Source organism: Phalangium opilio, unplaced genomic scaffold (assembly GCF_054372755.1).
Source record: "Phalangium opilio isolate 3A_F unplaced genomic scaffold, DU_Popi_V2 ptg000662l_1, whole genome shotgun sequence".
Taxonomy (NCBI): Eukaryota; Metazoa; Arthropoda; class Arachnida; order Opiliones; family Phalangiidae; genus Phalangium; species Phalangium opilio.
This window is the reverse complement of record NW_028324246.1, coordinates 273,269-297,528: the sequence shown is the minus strand read 5'-3', so window position 1 is coordinate 297,528 and position 24,260 is coordinate 273,269. Positions and strand designations below refer to the sequence as shown.

At 35.9% G+C, this 24,260-nt stretch overlaps 2 protein-coding genes across 6 annotated transcripts in view; both read right to left on the bottom strand.

Annotated features, from left to right (window-relative positions):
* Positions 1-2,239: 2,239 nt before the first annotated feature.
* LOC149588153 (uncharacterized) lies at positions 2,240-5,362 on the bottom strand. The gene is made up of 6 exons (XM_089862880.1): positions 5,318-5,362; positions 4,751-5,239; positions 4,154-4,678; positions 3,657-3,725; positions 3,290-3,379; positions 2,240-3,090 (listed from the first exon to the last, which is right to left on the bottom strand). The coding sequence occupies exons 1-6, from the start codon at positions 5,360-5,362 to the stop codon at positions 3,028-3,030; spliced, it is 1,281 nt and encodes a 426-aa protein (XP_089719006.1). The 3' UTR covers positions 2,240-3,027.
* A 3,477-nt stretch (positions 5,363-8,839) lies between these two features.
* trc (Serine/threonine-protein kinase tricornered) overlaps positions 8,840-24,260 on the bottom strand; it is a 123,641-nt gene continuing 108,220 nt past the window's right edge. For 4 of the 5 annotated variants that reach the window (XM_089862909.1, XM_089862908.1, XM_089862906.1 and 1 more), the window contains 10 exons: positions 16,169-16,220; positions 15,351-15,557; positions 15,157-15,280; positions 14,866-15,020; positions 14,416-14,518; positions 13,172-13,272; positions 12,456-12,573; positions 12,161-12,383; positions 11,984-12,072; positions 8,840-10,944 (listed from right to left, as the gene is read on the bottom strand). In XM_089862909.1, coding sequence (XP_089719035.1) covers positions 10,826-10,944; positions 11,984-12,072; positions 12,161-12,383; positions 12,456-12,573; positions 13,172-13,272; positions 14,416-14,518; positions 14,866-15,020; positions 15,157-15,280; positions 15,351-15,557; positions 16,169-16,220 — 1,291 coding nt within the window. In that variant the 3' untranslated portion in view covers positions 8,840-10,825. The remainder of the gene's footprint in view (positions 10,945-11,983; positions 12,073-12,160; positions 12,384-12,455; positions 12,574-13,171; positions 13,273-14,415; positions 14,519-14,865; positions 15,021-15,156; positions 15,281-15,350; positions 15,558-16,168; positions 16,221-24,260) is intronic. The other variant, XM_089862907.1, reaches the window with a different exon arrangement.

Sequence of the window (24,260 nt, the reverse complement as noted above, 5' to 3'; positions counted from 1 at the left end):
CATGCTTTCGTGTAAATTACTTGGGAAAAATAAACTCATTAGGTAAAAATGCATTTCTTTTCCAGATCAATTCTGTCAAGAGCTTTTCGTATATTAATTCATCCTTTACGATGTCCGCTACAGACAGTATTAGACGTAGTCGCGTTCGTACACCTATCCCACATTTGTCGTCGGGAATTTCTTCAGTTGGATTTTCCAAAATTTCGGCGTTACATAAAATCAGTATTAAGTACCATTTATGCGATTTGTTAGCTCCGTCCTTGCGTACCCTTAGGTTATTTGGTGTCGCGGTGCACATGTGCTCGACTGGTGACGTGATACATAAACATTACAGACTTAACAAGAGATATTCGTTCATGTCTTGCTACCACTTTGTGGTCACGATTGTATTGTTTTTAAATTTTGTTCGACTGTCACTCTCTAATTTGGTCGAACCAAAAGCAGCCATTGAAAACTGGGGCAATTTTTTTGCCACATTTAAAGGTTCACCTACTGTTAGTGTAGTAAATTCAATTACTTTCACCGGAGTTTGCAGTATTCTTAGTATCATCTTCAACGTGTTTTCATGGACTCGTATCGGGTTCTTCAAAAGATTGCACGAGCGTTTTGAAGAGGTTCAGAAAGACAGAAGTGAAGGAGATATTTGCGATGATAGATGGAGCAAAGGCTTTCGCAATACTCAGGTAAGGCAAATTTTTAATGAAACATTTTAACATTTTGCTGAACGGCATGGCATTCAAGTCAATTCTTTTGACATGTATAGGACTTAATGCGCCATTCTATGTCAGTTTAGATAGTGTACGAGCTCACGGAACACCTGAGATGGATGATCATACGTTCTCGGGTGTTACGTGGGTTCACCAATGGAATCACATAGCTTAGAGTTATGGCTTATAGAGTATAGAAAATTATAACTTAAGGACAGAAACGCTGAGAAAATAGGCATTCTAAGAGTGTTTTCAATTTTTAGACATTACTCCTGGTGATATTCGTTTCGCTTACCATGTTATTCACGACCAGTCAAATATTCCTGAGCGCAGCAGCCTTCAATTCTTCAACAGGGACGATACTAGCTTACGTTTGGTTCGTCATGAATTGCATCGGTGCTCTTGGCACTTCCGCCATATGGTGTTTATCTCTTCACTGGTTTCTTCTGCTCGGTCTTTTAATTCGAATCAAGTACAATGATATTAATCGTGTTATGGACGAGAGTTTCGACGACCATGACTTTCGAGTCAGCCCCATTGCCTTCATCACCGATGTCATGCGCCATCATTACCGAGTAACCACTTTGTGTCAAGAAATGGATGCCTTTATGAAGTACTACGTTGCCGCGATCGTCACTGTGCACACACCTCTGTTCTGCTTTCTCATCTTTCAGTTCATGTGGGTTCCAATGGAATTAATGTCAAAGTTCATCACTGGATTTTGGACAATTGGTCTGGCCATTTACCAGTGCATTCTGCTTTTCAGCGCTGCAGCAATACCCTATAACGTATGCTAAGCCATTGCTGTTTTACTTTGTCTAGTAAATCTCTTACATAGTAGAAATAGTTCTAATTTAAAGGAAAAGGTCTCTTAACGGTTTAGTGGCGTCTGCTAAACCGAACCTCTTAACTCTACGGGATTGGTTGAGAGAGGTAAGGGTAAGACCGAGGTTCGGTTTATCAGACTTCCCTAAACGAATGGCGGCAGCATAGTCCACTTTTTTCCGAAAAGTTTATTTAAAAATTATATATCTCTCTTTTTCAGGCGCAGAAAATAAGTTTAAAGCTTTATGGCATAACTTTAATTCCCATGAAAGCGGAGCAAAAGCTAACGGTAAGACAAAATTACTCATTAATTTTAAATCCGGTCGCGTGCATGTTCACATTCGATTGACATCCAATTGCAACACGCTGTTAAAACAAAGGTCACAATATGTAATTACATTTGTGATAAAATTATTGAAAAAAACCGAATGAGGTTTAGATACATTTGGATATCGTTTTAATCGGTTTTTTCATTCCTATCTTTGCAGATAGTGTCCGGAATGACGAGCCTTATGAGTGAAAACTATGGTTTTACATTTCTCAATATGTTTGTGATAAACAATTCTGCGATATTAAATGTAAGTTATATTGTAAAACTACAGAAGGAACCCTAAAATCAGGCTATGTTAAAACTACCAATTAGGCTCAGGCTTAAAATTTCAATTTATTTAAACATCAAAGATTCATTTTCGTTAAGAGACATTCAACAACTATTTCCTTTTTAATTCCGAACAGACATTTAGTGCTGTGGTTTCGTATATAATAATAATCAGTCAACAATTGGAAAATCAAACCAAATGATTCAATCAAGTGATTTTCAATTCTCAAGCTACAAACCACTTTAGGAGTAAGTTATACTGATCAATATTGGCAACTAAAAGCCAAATTAATTTAAAAACAGTTTTATAGCTCAAATTTCACGCACTTCGTTCAAGTCTTCTATTCACCAAGTAAAGTTTAGTGATTAAAACATGCGCTTGCAAGAAAGAAGAGATTTACCCAAATGCTTGCGTTCTTTTGGACGAGAATGATGTACCTTAATTTTTCCACCAGTTAATAATAAAAGATGAATGTCCAAATTATGTGTTCCAGGATGTTTTATAACTACCGCAAATAATTTCAATAACCAAGTTTTGTAGAAATAGGCAAAAACTAGGAGTTTCTGACTGGCTAGTGCCTCTAGTCTGTGCTAGTGGCGCACGAACATTAAGTCTAGGTTTTCATATCTACCAACGGTCCAACCAACTTGTTATTTGTCAAATCTTTGTAGATGCGACCCTTGGTGATTCGGAACCAATAGGTATAAACATAAACGTCACTACTATATTTCTGAAAGTTGTAATGCAACAGGGTTTATGCTGTAGCTTTGGGATAAATAGCTACCCGATTTACCAACCATTTCTATATTTACTTTTTAGTTTTCTATTTTACTATTTGATCTTGATAACATTGTAGCGTTTTTGATATTAATAGGTGGCGTGTATAGTATAATTAACTAGTTGGTGGTAGCAAGTTGCTGACTAATTATGATGATGTAGGAGAAAACGGCACTTGCAAGCTGCAATGACAACATTTGATATTTTAATGAAGATATGAATGATCTAGAGGTCATGGTGGGCCTACTAATATCATCCTACGTTAATCTCTGTGAAAGATTAGTCACAAACTGTAGGGGGTAAGAACAAATTCTGCCTGTAGCACCATCTATCCATGCAACTAAATGCCTTAAGTTTTATGGTTTACCAACAATTACTTACGTTGATAATTGAAGAATACGTGACGACGAACATGTTAAGGAAAGTAAAGCCAACCGTTTGCCCTTGAAGGTTCGTTAGCCCCGACACCAGCTGAAAACAAGATACTGTTATTCACCATCGAAAATTTTTCTGGAAAAATCTATCCTTCAGCAACCGTTTCAATTTAAGGGGCAGAATAAACGCGAATTGCTTTTAGAAAAAGACCTGCTAGCACAGTGGATAAAGCGCAAATCCACATACTCATTACAAAACACTTTCAATATAATACGATTTAATTATACGTAGATAATATTAAGTTTAATCCTATTGCTAACTTTTAAACGCATCAGTGAATAGAACCTGAAATTGTACTTTTTATGATATTTACCATCAGCTTCTTCTCTGTTTCCATGGTAAGTAATGTGCTCTCGTAAAGTTTAAGTCCGATGCTTGTAGCCTTTAAGTATAATATAAAGGTATTAAGCTTAAACCTTCCATTATTATTTCACCATGCCTTATTGAGACCTAATTCCAAAACGACGCTAGAATTATCATTATGCAATTGTCCACCAAATTTTCAAATTTAATATATATTAAGCCCTAGAGTACATTCACCAATGGAACTAGGAACGTATACCATGAAGGGGAGGGAGGGTAAACTTGTTGAGAGTCAATCTCTACTTACTCGCCTATGACCTTACATTTGTCAGTATCTTTTTGCGCATCTGAGACAGTAATTAAGTCATTTTTATAATTTTCTTGGTACCTTGTCCTAGCTATTTGATTCCAATATCTCGGCTAATTGTGTTACTCAATTGCTTAGATAAAATTATAGTGATTGTGGAATTTTAACACTTCTGATTGATAAAGAATGCTATGACTCACCGTTTCAGGAATTGCCGCTGCGTTGAAGAGCAAAATGCACAAATATGCAGCCAATCCGAATGCCCACAATCCAGTAATTGTTTTAGCCATGGTCTCCATCGGTATCCACATAAATTGAAACAGTACAAAGCACAATAGGGGAGTATTGATAGCAATAACGCAGCCGACGTAATACTTGAAGAAGATATCCAGTTGTCGACACAAGATAATTATATGGTAATGGCGCTTCAATATTGCAGACACGAGTGAGACCGAAAGACATCGGATGCCTTTGTCGTCGAAGCAGTCGTACATGATGCGATTAACATGCTCAAACTTCTTACGAACGAGAAGAGAAAGCAAGACAAACCAGTGCAGAGAGTAACACCAGGTTACCGAAGAATAGAGAGCACCGAGACAGTTCAGGACAAACGCAAAGTACGACGCGACACAACCGTCGGAAACGTTCAGTGTCGCGATGACAAGCCACATTTGACTGCATGTAGAGATTAAAGTCATAAGACCGAAAAATAGCAAGAGCCATTTCTGCAAAATTTAAAAAAAAAAACCTGGTTACCTTAAAGAAAATTGTAATTTTAAGTCAAGGCATAGTTTTACCTGCGACTTTCGAAACTCCGTTAACCAACGCACTTCTCCGATTATTGCCTCGTCTCCACGTTGAGTTTCTTGAAAGCATTTGTGAAGCCTCTTGTAAAACCCTGAGCGTTTCAGTGAAAATAAGAAAAAACCGAAGCTATGCATCGAAACACTGGCGCTGTAGGTGATTGAATTAACTACACCAACGGTACGAGATCCTTCTAAGATAGCGTAGTAATTACCCCAGTACTTGTACGCCTGCCAAGGCTCTAGAAAATTGGTTAAAGACAATCGAAGAAAGTTCGTGAATAGAACAATCACCACGACAAAATGGTAGCATTTGAAGAAATCGAAACGATTATTGGGACATCTTTCTCTGAATTCACTTTTTTTGCACTTATGTACGGCGATACCAAGAAACCGCAGCGTAGCTAAAGAAGGGCAGAGTAAGTCGCATATGTCACTTAGTGGAGACGATCTTTCATAGTTTCCAATCGGTGTCTTGGACATCTTCAAATAAAAAACGAGAAAAATTACAATTAACTATAACTAGCATCACGAACGTATATAAATCAAAGGTCTAATCACTTCTGAATTCATGTAGGGTAAAGCTTGGAAATATGACAAGCGCATTGCGAACAAATTAAAGTCGAGTTACAGAAAAATTGTTGCAAAATTGAAGGGAACCTCGATACCGCGTAAAAGTAATTATTGGTCTGTTTGACTGTATTCGAATTTTTTCTTTATACAATATTTAGAACCAAGTGGGTAGTCCATTAGAATTAATCTGTCATTTTTTCTCTCTGGGGACAATAAGCAGCTGGGTTGTTATAGTTGTCAAAAGACATGGATCGATATTAAAGAACATGCGAAAGGTAAATAAATTTTATCGTGTTGTAAACATGATTTATATCCTGGATGTACAATTTTTTTCACCAAAATAATCACATTTAAATATTTCATATGACCTTTGGTGAAAGGAACTGAACTTTTACCTTTCCTGGTCTGTTGATCTACGTATATTTGTATATATTTGAGCAACAACTAACTCATTGTCTGATCACCCTCATCTCCTGAACCCCTTGACCTATGATGCAGAAACTAGTTTTGTAAGAAAGCTGATCATAATACTATATGTCAAGACTAAGTTATTAATGTTTAGAAATGCATTTATTTGGCCAGAATAAAATTCTCTGATCGTATTCTGAACTAGTAGCAATGGTTCTCTTTATTTAAACCTACTTTTAAAATGGTTAAAATATGTTCATCACCATTGTTTACACAATTTAAAGTACACCACCTGAATCGTTTTACTATGGATTGTTATAAATTGCAATGTACCATAGATGCGTTTAGTAATTGACATCTTTTAATGTGTTACAGATTTTATGACCATATTCTGATCCCTAACTACACCAAAATGTTACCCGAAATTATTTACAACGAGTTAGCTTTATTTATCATTACTAACTTTCGTTTATAATAATATATTTTTAATATGTAACCTAAAAGTTGTGAAGCACTTGAATTTTAATTTCCATATATAACCGACGTAAAAAGATAATAACACTACAGACTTTAATAAACGTTTACTGAAGCACAATCAAGAAGGTACTTTTATCCAATTAGATTACAAATTTTCAAAGTTATGTCCTGTACTTCCTTCTCAATGGCTCCAAAAGTCTTAATTATCGGAAGATCACTTCAAAAAGCGTTTCTCAATGGAAAATTCCAGACAACTTTCTTTTACTGATAGCTTTAAAAGTTTTCCTACCTTCTTTAAGATGTCATACACTCGAGTTGCAAGTGTCCTTTATATGTAAAAATTACAATAGAACTAACTTATATCATATTGACAGGTATATCCATAGTCGCTGTTTGACCAACACTTTCGAAGAAAGGGTACATTTATTGAATTATTAATTATCCGCCTCGGTAATTTTACTGTTGGGTCGCACGAAAAAAGGAGATCGAAACAGGAACTGAGTGAGCTTAGATGGAATCGTAACGTAATAATGCGCTATTGATTGGTTTTAAGTTAGTAAGGGTTGAGATTACATACATATTTAAAACTTTTACTTTCCCTTCGCCACCATTGACTACGGATTTTGAATGGTCAAAACAAAATGCAGCTCCATCTTCCAAGAAACACGCAATCAGGCTGATACCAGCAAACTGATATGGAATAAATGTGCTTTTTTTGCGAAAATGTAAGGACCAATTACGATCTGCATTGTACTATCATTAATGCTTGTAATTGTATGGTTATCGATTGAATTGACGTTACTCGTGAGTAGGGTTTACCAATCGATGAAAACTTATTCTTTTCTCATTTAATATTGTAGATGGATACGTGGTTCCAAAAGTTCATAAGATATGTTCCATAAGTTTGTCACTGGTTACTCAGAGCTTGTCACGAAGTGAGTGACATAGGTGAAACGTGATATATTCTTGTAAAGTGACGTCTGGTGAGGCGTTGTCAATGGCTTAGTAAGTTAGTACAGACTAAATAGAAAGATGGACTGCAAAACCAATTAAGTGTAGTCAATTCTCGCTTGTCGTTCTCGAACTAGCTCTCAATAAGTCTCTCGCATTACAAGTGTAGGGAGTGTCATACTTATGGAGCATATTGTGGTTCCAATAAGAAATTTTCATTCTTTTATAGAAAACTAACTGTTAACCGCGACTTCGTTGGCTTGTAATTAGTATTATTTTAGAATTATAGCAAAGGAGACAACAAAATCTGAATCGCAAAACGAATAAAACGGCATTGGAAGCGTTAAAAATATTCCTAGGAAAAGGAAAAACTTATAGAATAAATATCGAAAATATAATTTAATAACTTGCCTACCTAATCGTAAGGCAAACAACACAATCAAAACGAATAGAACGGAAATCCAAGAAACACTGAGGTTATCAGATGGAAAAGTACTACAGGAACTACCGGAATAACTAGCCATAAAAAAATTAGGTTTGTTCAACCTAATAGGGCAAAATTTTTAAAAATTAAAAAAGGTGAAATGATAAAGTAAAAAATAATGTTTTAAAAAATATTGTAATGATCCCACGGAAACGTATCCTAGGTATGTATGTTAAAAGTACGAAGAAACAAGTTGGGAAACCAAATAAACCTCTCCGAGTCCAAAAGAGGGCTATCTACCCGATTAAGAGGTTTTTCTTAAATAATTAAATAAATATAATTGATATAAATTATTTTAATGGTCAGTAATAATTCTAGTTAAGTTGTTTTAAGAAACGTTATTCCTAAAATAATTTTAAACATAGCTATTGTTAGCGTTTAACTTCTAGGTAGCGAACACCAATTCACAGTTTTTGTAAATTTAGAGTATATGAGACGATTGATTCAAAGTAAATGATAAGGAAAGCCGCAATTGCCTGAACCTTTCGGATATTGCGAGTACATTTGCTACGATTTGCCAACTGCGAACGCGGTAACAGACACACAGATACTTTCAGTGAAATACCTCTCTGGGACGTCATCGTCTCTAGGAGAGGGAAAAAATGATTGTATTAGATTAGTATTCTTTACATAACTACTTCTACCATTCAAATTGACATAATATTCTTAAACAATTTCATTATTTGCGAGCTCGTTAATAATTGAAAAGAGACATTTGCACTCCTTACCGTTTTCAGGGCCAGTAAGACGTTTCCCAGACTCCATATTCCAAAACCGCAAGGAAACATCAAGAAAACAGCGATTTCTTTGAGATTCTTGGGTCTGAACGTACCTATGAATTGAAGCTAATGCCGTTTGTCATTGACACTTTCTTGGAGTGAGGATTACATTAAATGAATCTATGTATAATTTAATGGTGGCAGATTTCTAGCAGCCAATGAAAAACAGCTTAAGGTGGAAAAGTCGCGCGTTGTTTAAAAAGAAATGTTCAAGAAAGCTAAACAAAAAGTCAACGTAACTGCAGACTACCAGAATTGAAATATTATACCTTTTCAGTGTTTGCTAGTGCTCCGAAGTTCGGTAGTAACCAAAGGTTGGTAGGACGACTCGTAATGCTAAAATCCATAGAAATTTTAACGAAATTTCCGATTCAGCATAAATTCAAAATTCATAAATAATTGCGAGGCAGGTACGTTTTTGACACGAATTTAATTAGGTAAAATTTACTATATTACATATTAATTAATTTTAACTTAAATGACTTAAACGATCATACTTTAACAATACAATGCTTTGTACTGAAAGCGACTGTAATGAGAAAAAAAAAGGTTTTTTTACGGGGATTGGTTTTTTTTTTGGAAACAAAAAAGTAGAACGCGTTACTCCGCCGCGCTTCACGCAAAGTGGTTATGAGAGTGATTCAGCGACACTAGAACAAAGTAATTTAAACGAAGAGTGTCTTTACTCACTTCGTTAATATTAGCGACGAAAAAAAAAAAACCATTAAAAATAAACCGTTTTGGTTAATTTCTGGGACTAGAAAAATGCTTTCTTTGAACTAAAACAAATATTCACACACAAATAAGGATATATGGGGGGAGGGGGGGGGCTATCACAGAGATTTTGGTTTCATTTTCTTTTCTTTTCATACGCGGCATTGTTACCTAGTGTTTACAAGCATTTTTAAATCCAATTTTTTCACCTTTTCAACACACACGCCGCGCGTTTTTTATTTATTTATATAAATGTCCATTTTTTATTTATACCTAAATACCATTTGTTATCAATTGGTTTTTCTTAAATATATCGTGATTTTTAAGTTAAACCCGGTTTTATACTTGGGGAGGAATGAAACGCTAAAGTTTTCAGCACTGCAAACCGATTCTCGTCAAATTGAAGCTTATTTAATTGTTGTTAAGGTTTACATTATAGATAATTAGTAATTAGCCTTATTCCTGATCAGCGCCATCTACCCATAGCGGTGACTTTGAGAACTACTGTAAGCGGCAAGCCAATCAGATGTCGCCGCTAAAATCTGGTGACGTCACTGACTGGCACTCTCGGGGTCTTACCAAAAATGACGTCACCAGATTTTAGCGACATCTGATTGGCTTGCCGCTTACAGTAGTTCTCAAAGTCGCCGCCGCTATGGCTAGGTGGCGCTGATCAGGAATAAGACCGCTAATTACATGTGATTTTTATTTTTTTTTTTTGGTTTTTGGTTTATAAATAATAAATTAAACCCCTTTCTGGGGGTTTGTACCTAAACAGATGGGGGGGGTCAACATGAGTTTCTCATTCGCTTTTTTTTTCTCTACATTTTGTGTGCATTTTGTTTCGCAACATAATGTGTGTAACGAACGTTCCCTCCAATATTTTGATATTTCAAAAACCATTTGTCCAACTGACCGTTCCGTTCCATACAGTATAAGTTTGGGCTGCCTTTCTTTTGTAATTTACCAAAAATTCTCTGTTTTCTTTTGTCCAAATGCGAATTAAAATGGGCGGAATTTAAATTAAAAAATTAATTCAAAGAGATATTTTTTTTTTAAATCGCGGTTTAATATTATCATTCTAATTTTTTTTCCTACTTTCTTAATTAATTACCGCTTTATATATTTAATATTTAATATTTATATTTATATTTTTCATTTATTTATTTATTTATTTATTTTTACATAGAGGCGATATTTCTTATTCGCCATTTTTTTCTTTTCATTTCAAAGGGTGAATTGAATTTAAAATTAATTATAAAATGAAAATTTTAGCCTAAGTGCTCTTCTGGAAACTTATAATATCTACTACTTCAACGTAATATTCACAACCAAAAACAATTCACCGAAACGTTTCCTTTTACGATTTCACAAAAATCTTTTAGGAATTTTTTATCGTTAGTGCTTGTAGTGTATCATTTCATTTCATCATTTCATTTTTTTTACCGATTTAAAATTAACATATTGCTTAGTTTTCCTTAAAACTAAAAACCTATAATAATTAAGCGTATTTTCGCTTTTATATTCTTATTTTCCATATAAGGTGAAAACGATATATTTTTTTCGTAATATCTCGCGTGTACGTTTTAGAATCAATTTTATTTTTTATTTCCTAGGCGAACCAGCGCTCAAAAGAAAATGATTTATACTTTTTATTATAATATAGTTCTATTAATGTTCATGCTAGCTTTTCTTGGCTGATTTTATTCCTCTTTGGGTCAGGCCTTCGAACCTCTTAAACGTGTAGTTAATGAAGACCCAGTCCTTGTACCCAGCTTCCCCTTCTTTATTAGGGGCAGCGGCTGTAAATGATTTAGAAAAATACTTAGTACCATCATCGCTAAGACACCAGGCATGATCTTTAATAGGTACGCCTATTTTCACTCTTATTCAAACCAAGTACCTTCCGTAATCTTCTAAACTAAACCCTAAAGTTTGAAATGAACTGAAAGTTTTTATTTAGGGAATGACATTTGCCATTTCTATTTTAACTTCTATACACAAAAACGGATTTATGGGATAAGAACGTCGGAGTTAGCGAATTCACTCCCCATCCTCGCATACTTTATTGAGAAACTTCGTCTGCTTCTATTTTGACTCCACCCACAAATTCTGTATATAACTACTTCTAGAGATAGAATTTGTGGGTGGAGTCAAAATATAAGCAGACGAAGTTTCTCAATAAAGTATGCGAGGATGGGGAGTGAATTCGCTAACTCCGACGTTCTTATCCCATAAATCCGTTTTTGCTATACACAACTGGTGTACGATAGTTTTGTAAACTCTAGCTGTTTAAAGGGACTGTAAAGTGGGCATCAGGGGGTGGGTAAAAATTATTTAAAATACGTCACAGGTACCACGTGACGCCACGATGCTGACACTATACACTGCACATTAAGGGGGACTAGAAATATAGTCCTTGTTTTTCGCGAGATTGCAGCGCCAATTAATTCCCCGAAGTGGTAGTTAATGAAAAAACACCAACTAATCTTCTTTGAACCACGCCCTTCTGGGTCACGTGACTATGAAGTATTTCAAATCATTTCACCCACCCACCGATGTATTCTTCGGAGACCCTTTAATATTACATATTTATCTGTATCTGACTTCACCGTTTGGTCAAATGTGATTCAAAACTTGTCTGTACAGGGAGTTAAGTTTGTAAAATACAACTGAATCTTTAAAGTGTTGGGGAAGAAACCGAACAAAATTCAAAGTATGGCCGCGCTAGGTCTTTCTCCAAAAGTTGTATTCCATTTGAAAGCAAATTAAAATATAAACAGTGACATTCGTCTGCTGTTTCCAGAGACTTCATAATTAAAGAATTCATCCAAAACTTACGTATTTTTAAATCTACATCAGGGAAGTCATCGAAGTTGGATGTGTCATCAATGCTTTTCACTTCTACTTGAATGGCTGCTGGTCTCTCCCTTTAATTGAAAAAGTATAAGACATTAACGTATATTTTCGAAAACTGCCAATACGCTCATGATGAAAAAGTAAATAATGTTAGAATACCTCATATGTTCCCAATCAACACCTTTGAAAAATGATTGTTGCTTAATTTCTTCAACACCTCCAGTGGCCCCTATCCTTCTTTCGGCTTCGCAGCAAAACCTTTGAATGAGATCTCTGGCTTCGTTTGAAATGGGCACTTCCGGTGGGAAGATCAACGTCTCTCTCCAATGCATCACCTTACGGTACGTATCCTGAGGCGTTTCCGAACAAAACGGTGGATAACCTATCACCAAGAACGTAATGTTCAATATAATTCAATTGACCCTTGTACGAAAACACTCCGCGAGGTACTTACCAATTAGCATTTCATACATGATGACTCCCAATGACCACCAATCACAGGCGCTGTTGTACCCCGTTTGCATAAACACTTCCGGAGCGATATAATCTGGTGTTCCTACCGTGGAATACGCCTAAAAACATTAAATAATTCTTTATTGGATAAATTTAAACAACAACATTGTCGTCGAATGGTATAGGGATGGATTAATAAGAAACCAATAATTTTACACGCAAAATCACACAATTTTTATATCCTACCCTTTATACTTTTTGAGAGAAAAAAAAAGACTGTAGAAGTTAAAATTTTTTAACCACTCTGCACTACAAGGTGCAGACTCTTATTATAAAATTTGTAAAATCAATAAATCATTCAATCTTTCATCAAGTTGGATGTTTTAGCCTTTTCGAGTTCAATAGCTTCGATGAAGTAGTAACTATTACAGTTGTACTTCCTACTATTATGTATTTGGAAGTGATCACGGGAAGTGAAACATAGTTTACTATTGTACTGCCGAATTTTATATCCTTGTGTCATTGTGACACAAACTTTACTGGCATTGAAATATCACAAGATTATTGACACTTCCAAGCGAAATAAACTTAGATAAACATTTTGTGAAGTATCATCTATGACTGAAAGAATTCGTTTCGTGCAAGCCATTGAATTCGATATGCTACAACGTGTTGACAATAATAACAATTGCCTACTCCAATTATTTGTGTACTTACAAGTTGTCGCCTGTTTTTCTTCCAGCTCTCGGCTCTTCTTTTAGAGTCCATAGGATTCGAAGCTGCAAAGGTGTATTTACTTGTTGACTTCTGGTTAAACGCTGCGTTTAAGACAAAAACTCTACGCGTTATGCCACTTTCGTTAAAACACCGAGAGATTTTAAGGGAGAATTATTTTTCTCCCGTTAAAACATAAAATAAAATCGTGCAATAAAAACCGGATGAAAAAAAGCAATTGAAGGAATATTATTATTATTAATACTAAGAAGTTAATTTTAGCAGAAATGAAGAAATCATAAATAGATTATAAAGTTATTGTTAAAATTGCAAATAGCAATTGATATGCGAAACGTCATCAAGCAAGCAGAGAACTTGACTTAGTTTAGAAATTAATTAAAAGAAATTAGTAAACAAAATGGGTGCAAAACAAATCTCAGTGTTTGAAGCTTTACAGTGGCTTTAGGCCTACAAAAAATGTATCTACAGTGCCTATTGTAGGTGAGAATGGGTACTCAAATTATTGTATTTCATAAGTAACACAATGGAGCCCGATTTCACCAACTTCACAACTAAAATAGTTTCTTTCATAAATGCTAGTACATTTTAATCCCAATTTCACAAAAAAATAATTCCGCGTGTAATGTGATAGATGGTGAAATTATAAATATCATTCGTTTGAATGTCCATTATGGCGCCATAATTTTGTTTAGTTATTACAAGTTACACAAGTGACACGTGTTTGCGCCATAAGCATCTAATTGCAATAGTTAATTTTTTCGGTGTATATCTAAACGTACCTGGACTACATCTAAGTTCTACTAAAGTTAACGATTATTAATAGCGTGCCCACAATAAGAATTTGAATAATAGTATCACTATCCTTGTTTTTATTTTCAGGTACGATTATAGTGAACCCTTCAGATTTTCTTACCTCGATTTGAAAGAGCAAAGTCCACTAGACAAAGATTAAGCAAATGAACCCAACAGAGTCGACAGTAAAAACACACACAAACAAGTGCAAACTTCTCAATTAAACAGCGCATTACAAAAACCAACTTCGTAGAAAAACTGACGCGGCTTTCAAATTAAATTCAATCGAAATTTGTAAGTTGGTTAATTGTAATGAAATCGGGTTAAATTGAAAGAAGTGAACAGATATTTTCGTATGGAAAAAACCTCAATATGCGCATTTTGCAGCCATGAAATGTTTTTAACTGTTATAGATAGATTTAAAGAAAACTTACCAAAATCGCTGGGTTTTGCCTGAGAAAGATCACGATAAAATTCAGTTCGGTGGGATTTTTTAAGACCCGTACATAATCCAAAGTCGGAGAGTTTAATATGGCCCTAAAATTAAAAACATAATTATGATTTTACTGATGAAATCAATCATTAGAAAAAACACGATTTATAGGGGTTTAAAGGGTCCTCTTTGTGTCAAAGGTTTGCCGGATTATTAAAGCCCATTTATACTGCCGCGTTCATGAAAAATGCCCTTTAAATTCAAGAAAATACCCTTTATGCAGTCGGGTTCAAGAAAAATACCATCCATATTACCGCGTTCATGAAAAATGCCCTTTAAATTCAAGAAAATACCCTTTATGTCGTCGGGTTCAAGAAAAATACCATCGATATTGCCGCGTTCATATTCACTTTTTAAAAAAAGTTATAACCACAAAATATAGGATACTTACTCTGGCATCTAGTAGTAAATTGTCGGGTTTAATATCCCTGTGAATGAAGCCAAGCTTGTGGATGGAATCAATAGCTTGGGCCGTCTCGGCTATATAGAATTGCGTACATTCTTCCGATAGCGTGTCTTTCTTCATAAGTAGAGTCATCATATCACCTACGAATTAATACCAATTGAAATTAGGCCAGACAACAAAATAAAAAATAGATACATTATTACAAATTTAGAAAAAATTTCTTGTATCAAAAAAAAAAACATAAGCTATGAACACGACAAAAGCGAAACGTCTTACCTCCTGGAAGAAACTCCATGATGAGATAAAGATTCATGGCGTCTTGAAAACTATAATACATTTTGACTACCCACTGATGATCGGCTTCGACTAGAACATCACGTTCCGCTCGCACATGAGCCACCTAATGTTAAAATTCAAAGATTCTATGAAGATCTGCGCTTAACATTCAGAGTTTTTTCGGAGGAGCGTACCTGTTCCTTTTCCAACATGTCAGCTTTCCTTAGAATCTTCATGGCGTAAACGTGCCCCGTGTCTTTCTTCTGGACTAACCTCACTTCGCCAAACGCTCCTCGTCCTATCACTTTTAAGGGATCAAAGTCTTCGACACCAAGTCGAGACCTTTTTAACCTTAAGAATTCGGTTTCTTTTAGCGCGTGTTGCAGCCTCTTCTCATGTTTCTGTAATTGTAAATAATAATTTATGTATCACGTTATGCAATTATGGGAACATTTCATCATGTGTAATACAAGAATTTAACTATAACTGATAAGTTTGAAATAAATTAAAGGGCATGTTCTCCGAGTCAAACTGAATCAAAAAGGTCAAGGCACACGGGATCTACAACAGTCAGTAAAGGAGATATGGGTTCCACAAACAATGGCCGCTAACACATGTGGAATACGACAAACCAGGCTGTCCGTTATTGAAGTGTAGTATCAAATGGGTAGAAGGGTGCATACGCTGGTAAAACTAATTCAAAGTGTCTTTGCTACCCATTTAATGGCACATTTCTGCTAGATAAAGGTTCAATAACGTTCTTAGATTGAAGGCTATGGAAATGGTCTTCTAAACAAGATGAGCAGGTTTATACTACACATGTGTGACAATATCCTTGTTTAGGGATCAATCAATGTTTAGGATCCCATATCTCCGTAACTAAATGTTGTAGCCCCTTGGTTCTTTGACACATTCCACTTAGTTTGACCCTAAGGCCACACCCTTTAAGTTCTTCTATACTTATTAGAAACACTCTGTTCTAATTAACAATATTAAATGGAGCTCAACCAACCTGCTCTTCCGTTAGTCCCTCTTCTTTCATGGTTTCTTCGAGCCTCTCGTGCCTGCAACAACAAGAAGAAAAAATATTGTTTTAAAAGACGCATTCCCTTGACACGAGCACGTTTAAGAGGGTCAATAACAAAACTAAATATCAACAAAATCAAGCGTATAATTGAAGGTGATAAGTGCACCCTGGTAACGGTTAAAGGGGAATTTATAATTTACAATTATGTCATTCACGCGATCCGCTAAACTTCGCGCAACGGAAGAAGTTTAAGAGAGCGTTTATAATTTGAAATGTCTGGAGAACGTCTATTAATGGATGTTAGCCTTTCACTTTTCCTTTTATCTTCAAGTACTATCGTATTTCTTATGGCAATTACGAGAGAGGCGCCGTATTAATAAAAATGTCTGTCGCGCTCATTGTTTCCAGATGGATTGTGTCGAGGATATTTGAGATTCTAACGGTCACTCCGAACACACCGTTTGTAAGTTTATTTAAGCTCTCATTTAACTAAACCAGGAATTCGTGAACGTACTTCAATTCAATGATCCCAAGTTTATGACCGATTTTACCAAAAACCAATGGAATCGAAAGAGAAATGTTTTCGTGACAAGTTAAAAACCTTGGAATTTGAAAATTCCGACAGAACGATAAGACTTTCTTAATGCGATAAGTCGATCAGATAAAACTTTTCAGGCATTCATTGGCGGACCCCATATTTTTCCGTAAAAGGTTGAGTGCACGGGTGACGAACGAAGTAAATCTTACAGGTAAAAACTACTCCACCTCAAATTTGAAATTCCTCAAACGGTAGAGTTTAAAAACTTTCCCATTCGAGCACAGTGAACGGGAAAAAGGTGCGCTTTTTCTCGCTTGGTTCATTTTGGGTTGTTCGGCAGAATTTTGAAAACATTAACTTAATTACTATGTTTTAAAAGAGCTTCTTTGAACATTGAACATCCAAAGAGATTTCAAAATGCGGATTGGATATATTAAATTAACTGGTCGAAAGCTTTCCCCCTTTCACAGCTCTAATTATTTTAAATTTAACAGTTAAAGACCTTCAAATGTTTACGATAAAAATTAAGTAACCAGTAGATTGAATTCAGACACTTTTCTGTTTGATATTGGGTTAAAACGGAATATCCAGTGCCTGGTTCCAAAGATGTTAGGGGCTAACATAAACTTTACCAAACCACCCTAGTACTTCTGTTTGAAGCCATATGCAACGTCTTTGGATAGACATACCGGATGATCCGTCTTGAGGAAACAAGGTGGTGAAACACCAGATTCTATTTTACCCAGCCTTTAAAAACGGTCTATTACCAAATAAAACAAACATCCAATATCAAGCTTCATATTTCTCGTAATCAGGTAGCTTTATGATGTTAGAAAATCCATATGGAAAGTATATGTGTATAAACAATAGACGAATTCGTTTATTACAAACAGAGAAACCAACACGCAGCTGCGAGCTTGCCATTGGGGTATCCTCCCTCTCGACAAGAAGCTCCGAAAGAGACACTGCGAGTTGGTTAGCCTCACGCGTGTAGTGAACTCTGGCTCCGTCTGGAGTTGCTTCTTTGAGCTAGGGAGCATATTTCAACGAAGGTCTCGTCCCTGTATGTTGGTTTCTCTGACTGTAAGAAACGAATTTGTCTATAGACGGCTTCTATCGCCGCTTCTTAAAATTTGTTTATAGTTCCCACTAGGCTCGCTAAAAAATTTCTAAGAAAAAGCTTTTAATCGGAACGAATAGTTTCAATCAATGGCCCTGTCAGGTGAACGAACTCGTAAAAAAAAAAAACACATAAAAGAACAAGAGGATGGGACGTCAACAAATGGCCCGTCACCCTCTGGCGACTACGGGACGGGGATCAACCGGAGTGGTCCGCCCTTACCTATACCCCCCCCCTAGTCGGCGTCAACCAGGAGGTCTCTTGTCTAACGTGGCGTGACGAGACACGCGTCTTTCCCGGAAGAGGAGTCTCAGGCATTTTACACCGTCACCAATTCTTCCTCCGGATACCAATTTGATGTAATCTGGCCAAAAATGAGATGCTCGCCAACGCGCGCGCGTTTACCCCAAAAACACCTTGCTCCAATGAAGAAGGCCTAGCTGCGACTAGTTTTGTTTTGTGGGTTTTACATCAGCTGCTCGCTTGCTCGCTCGCTCGTTCCACAGAGCGAGCTATTGTTCGAACACTAGTAATTTGTGAAGGCCTTTCCTGATCACGTCATCATTATAACCTCTTTTCATTCATTAACTCTAAGAGCAGTTTTTTATACCTAGATTTGTCTCGAAACAAAAAATATATATACCACGTACAGTGAAAAATGCAGGTAATATTGAACTACTTTTGGTTTGGAAAGAAAGCTGCCTGAATTACTTAAACGGTAATTCTTCACCTGTGATAAACAGTTCATTTAGGTATATATATCTACAAACGTTAAGATTTTGGAATTATCTTTTTTCAAACACATTATTCAACGATAAACGGTGTTTGCTTTCGCCTTTGTACAACCACGCAGTTTTACAACCCCAAAAACTTTTACCGACAAACAAAAAACCACGTGTTTTTCGTAACAGAAATAAGATAATCAGGTACGGGGAGAAATATCCTGCTCTCAATGAGCTAAAGTACAAATACAAAAAAGTAATTTACTCCTTAAAAAAAACGCACTTTCGAAACCAGGAGTTGATCAACTTGAGGTAACGAGCGCCAAGTTATTTTCTGGGTCGTAAAATAGTAGAGAGAAAGATTTCACCAGTGGTCGAACTTAAGCTCCACTTTCGTGAGGGATACGAACTAGCCACGATGATTGTCACGTTGATAGAGTAGGCATCGCGGCTCAAAGAAATGAAACAACAAAATTCGACTTTCGGTGGCTAGCAAGGCCGAGATATAACCCTAGAAGCAGATTCTCATTGTCGTCGTGTTTCCATGCATGTGCAAATGGAGCTAGCTAGGACGCGCAAGAACATCTAGGTGTTCTTAGGGCCGGAAATAAGCACAGGACACTGGACATAGTCCAATAAATTTTCCGAAGTTTACAGCTACACAATTTTTGCACACTCCATAGTCTACAGTATACAAGGTCCTATAAATTTTTCAGTCTAACATGATATTGTTCTTATTTCCGGCCCTGGGTGTTATGCCCGTGCGAATGGTTGTCGCACAAATGGCTTGTACGTCTACTCTAGTGTATTAACTCTTGGCGAATGTAGTTCTTCAAGGAATCCGGGAAAGAAGCCAAAGGCTGTATGTTTAAAGTGTGGAGATGCTGATGAGACGCGGGGGAATGAAATGCGAAAACTAGACCGTTATTTCTAACTCCTCAACAGCAAAGGGGATTTTCTTAATGACCGAAATGATCTTTGAATTTATACAAGTCAGCACCGCTAATAATGAACACTGTTAGGATTATTTATAGAAATTTCTCCCGCGTGACGTAGGCTGAGAAGCGCACTAGAGAAATTAATGATGAAAAGCATTAAAGTACCCTCAGGCATTTCCCGATGAGACATGAATCTCTGGTTTGATAAATTACATAACATTTCAGTAAAACAAAAACAGTTTGTTGTTATTATTAGGGTTTCAGTGTTTATTTTTATAATAGAAACCTCATATTTAGTACTATTTTAAATATTTCTATTTCAACATTCAAAGCTTTAATTGTAAGGAGCTCTACAGTTCGAATATCGATACTTCAAATCAGCAAAATTTTAACTCGCCCTAAATTTCAAGGCTAAACTAATATAGGTTCCTAAATACCTAGTAATATAGGTTCGTTGTAATCATGATTTACATATGTTTTTTTTAAAACAAAAATGACATCTTTAGCCTTGGGAAAACAGATAAATATGGGAAGAAAAAAGTTCCCATTTTTGTACATAAATCTGAAATGGATTACCTTGGAAATCATCACTTGACAACCTATCAATTCCATAAGCATTAACTAAACAAGTTGGGAAACCAAAATCAACCTCTCCTAGTCGAGAATCAATTGAGAGGTTTTCCTTAAATAATTAAATAAATATAATTGATATTAATTATTTTAATCGTCAGTAATTTAGCTTAATTCTAGTTTAATCGTTTTAAGAAACATTATTCCTAAAATCATTTTAAACAGAGCTATTATTGACGTTTGAATTCAAGCGTGTGCCTCTTTAACAATTTTTGGAAATTTAGGGTATATAAGGCGATTGATTCACAGTAAATGATAAGAAAACCGGCAATTGGGTGAGCCATTGGTAGAAGCCCTGCCATTAGGGGGGGGGCTTGACGTTTCTCATAACCCTTGCCGTTCGCCGCGAACTTCTTAATCCTAACGATGGGAGTAGAAGCCAAAATTTGCTCTTTGCGAACACCGTTTGCTCCGATTTGCCAACTGCGAACGCGGTGACAGACACACAGACTCGTCCAGTGACCGTCACTCGGAGAGGTAAACGTATAGTTTAAATACGCCGGCAAAGTTTTAGATACAAAAAAATAATAACTTTGCATTTATTTTCTTCCGATATAATTGCTTAGCTACAAGTATTTATACCCTTATAATTCACTTCAATAAAAAAGCCCTTGAGGTAAAATACAATAACAAGCGAAAAGAAATAAATTAAAGTAGATTTAACAATTCATGGCCAAGCTATACGTTTCACAATAAATACTCAATAGAAAGGCGTAACTCAGAGCGAGACACCTCGCTGCGATTTGACCCGATTTATTTCTAGTAGAGACAAGAATTTCAACGTTGAAAAAACCAGAAATTACGAACGGGGGTGGACGTTAGACAACTATATCAGTTGACAACTATTCTTTATAAAATTAAGATAATTTAATGACTCAACAAGTGAAAAATATTCTTGCGATTTCTGCTTATATTTCGAAAAACTTAGAGCCGTTTTAAAAGTAGTTAAGATAACATTATCAACCTCTTTCCGTAACATAAGGATAAGGCATAATTAGGCCAGAGAAGCAATTGTTTCGAGCAATGAAAAAAAAAATATATTTAAAAATTGTTGAAATTTGCAAACTGAACAGTACATTTTAAATTTATTTCAACTAAAGGAGTCCCCAGTGTTGGCGAATCAAGAGATTGCAGAAAGAAAGACTATAGCTGTTCAGATTGGACCAGTACTTAACTTACTTGACCTACAGAGGTCAATTATTGGGTGAAATATTTCTATAGCACCTTTAGTGAGAACTACCTAAACCTAAGAGGTTTCTTTAATTACTTCTGATACTATTCACACAAGCAGACCAGGCTTAGGACTTAAATGCACAGTACTCTGCCCTCAAAGTAGCCAGGCATCCTTGTGTAAGTGGTAACTAACTATAAATCCTCCTTACCTAAAACTGTATAAGATTTATCTTGAATCTTTATTAGCATAATTCTTAGTCAAAATCTCAACAAGTTTTAACACTAAACTTGTTTATAGATAGAGATAAGCTAACTTAACGTAAATATATTATTACGTAATATTTGTATTTCTTTTTAAAAAGGTTAAGGTAATTAGCTATCAGCAACTAAAGAAGAATAATAATAATTATATTACATTACTCTGTGTTTTGGTATTGCCCCGTTTCTAATTAGAATTCGTCATTATCGCTCGAAGGTCGACTATGCTATATCAAATTGGGGGTTTTTGGCACGCGCGATCTACGTTTTACGAGCTGCGTAGCGTCGAAACTCACGACCTCCAAATTTATTATCAGTAAGGAAGTATTATCTCTCTGCCTAGCTGATCGTATAAACCGCGCTCTTCCTGAAATCGTGGCCTGTTTCAATTAACGACGATTCGGAGAATTTATTTTCTCTTCGAGTATAAACTAATAGCCTACGTGACACGAATGCTTCTCCGCTATTTATAAATTAACGGATGGGGTTATCACGCTTTACCGACTTTCACCTGAAGAATTTCGTTTTGATATAAACTAAGTCAGTTTCCTACACAAGAAATATATAATTCTGAAATACATTTTAATATTTTTGCGAAAAACATTTTTGGTTTTATACGGCTCCCGTCGGACATTACTATTCATTCTCGGGCCACCATTTTAAAAGATGGCGGCAAAACAGAACCCCAAAAACCACGAAACCCGTTTATATGATATAATGAACAAGTGTACTAAATAATAGCGAAATCCCATAAATTATTTTCTATATATCTGGTCGGCATTTTTCAAGATGGCACCGGATTAGAAAACTCTTTCTTAGTACGTGTCTACTACTTAAGAGTAACGTCCTCGCAAATCTTCAACATTCTTGGTAAAGTGGTTTGAGATGGACATTGTTTATCAGTCAGTCTGTTAGCACTCGGCAAGAACTTTTACAAATATAAGGAATGCACACAGCTCCTAAGAATCATTGTGCCCCATATCTCCGACGTTAATTTCTAAAGGGTTGCCTCACAATTCTGACGTCTTTCTATCTGTAATTTCATTCGTTGATAGCAACATGAGACTCATGAGGTGATAGATTATTCGCGATGTAAAATTCATCATAGATAATAATTAGTTTAGCTCATCCCAACGGAAGTAAATGTAGCAGACCCCGTGTTCCTTCCCACTTTCCATTTATAGTTGAACCCTAAGAAATTTATAGTTGAACCCTAAGAAAATATTCCTTACTTTATGGTAGACTTATCAGAAACATCTTGTACAAACCAACATGTACACATAGTATGAGAGATCATCTATAAACGTTAACAGAACGACACGACCTACAGCTGAAAAATTTAGAAATAAATTCAAGGTTCGAATTGCGAAGAGACTTGTAAACACTCATTTGAAAAGGGGAAGAAAGAATAAACGTCTTCGAATGTATTTGAAAAGAAGCCAGACATATATCGCAAAGGCGGAAAGACGACTTAAACCGAATTAAAAGGACCAAGGTTAAAGCACCATAGCTTCAATGAAATAAATAAAATACTGAGTTTTTCGACCTCGGTCAACAAATCATTTAAAATTACTGTATACATGTACACAACAAAATTGAATGTGTTGCATTGATATGTCGGGGTATTTCAAACTTTCTCGCGCTTTACCGAGTTCAAAAGTTTTGATTTCGCTTTTAACTCTTTTTGAACCCTCTGGTGATCGAGGCTTTATAAGGAACACGATGCTGCTAAGAATTTAAACGCCAAAATTTACTTTCAAACAGAAATTAACGACGGGTTTGAAAAGTGGCTGTCCTCGATCCTAAGCCACTTCATAACGCGGTATTATCAACATATCACTAGTTTCCTTGGTATTTATTGACACAAAATGAAACCCACACAATTACCGCACGTAACCCCTTAACCTTCACTGAGTGAATTTTATTACAAGTCGGGAAACCAAAATAAACCTTTCCGAGGCGAGACGCAATAAAGAGGTTTTTCTTAAATAAATATAATTGATAATAACTATTTTAATCGTCATTAATTTAAGTTAATTCTAGTTAAGTCATTTTAAGAAACGTTATTCCTAAAATCATTTGAAACATAGCTATTGTGAACGTTTGAATTCAAGCGTATGCCTCTTTAACAATTTTTGGAAATTTAGGCGATTGAATCACAATAAATGGTAAGAAAAAGCGCAATTGCGTGAACCTTTGGTGGAAGCTCCGCCATTGGGAGGCTAGACGTTTCTCGTAACTCTAGCCGATCTCCGCGTACTTCTTAATCCTAACGATGATAATGGAGTAGGCCTAGAAGCCAAAAATTGCTTTCAGCAAACACGTTTGCTCCAATTTGCGAATTGTGAACACAGTGGCAGACACACACAGTGTAATACCTCTCCGTGAAGTCATCGTCACTCGGAGAGGTAAAAATATCGCTTTCAGTAAGCTATAAGGCCACTTCCAATAGAATATAGTACCTTCGTGAGCTCGATGTTATCTGTGACCGAGAAATTCCCTTAAAACGCCACTTGCTGCATTCACTGGTCACAGATACCTCTCAGGATACTTTACATTTAGGACTGTATTAATCCATTTCTAAGTTAAATCGTTGCCAAATATCACTGCCTCCAATGGTGCTTCTTAAGTAGGCCTAGCTGTTATGTTTACTTTTCTGCTTGAATTAATGATACGCTCTTTAGTGTTAGAGAAGGCG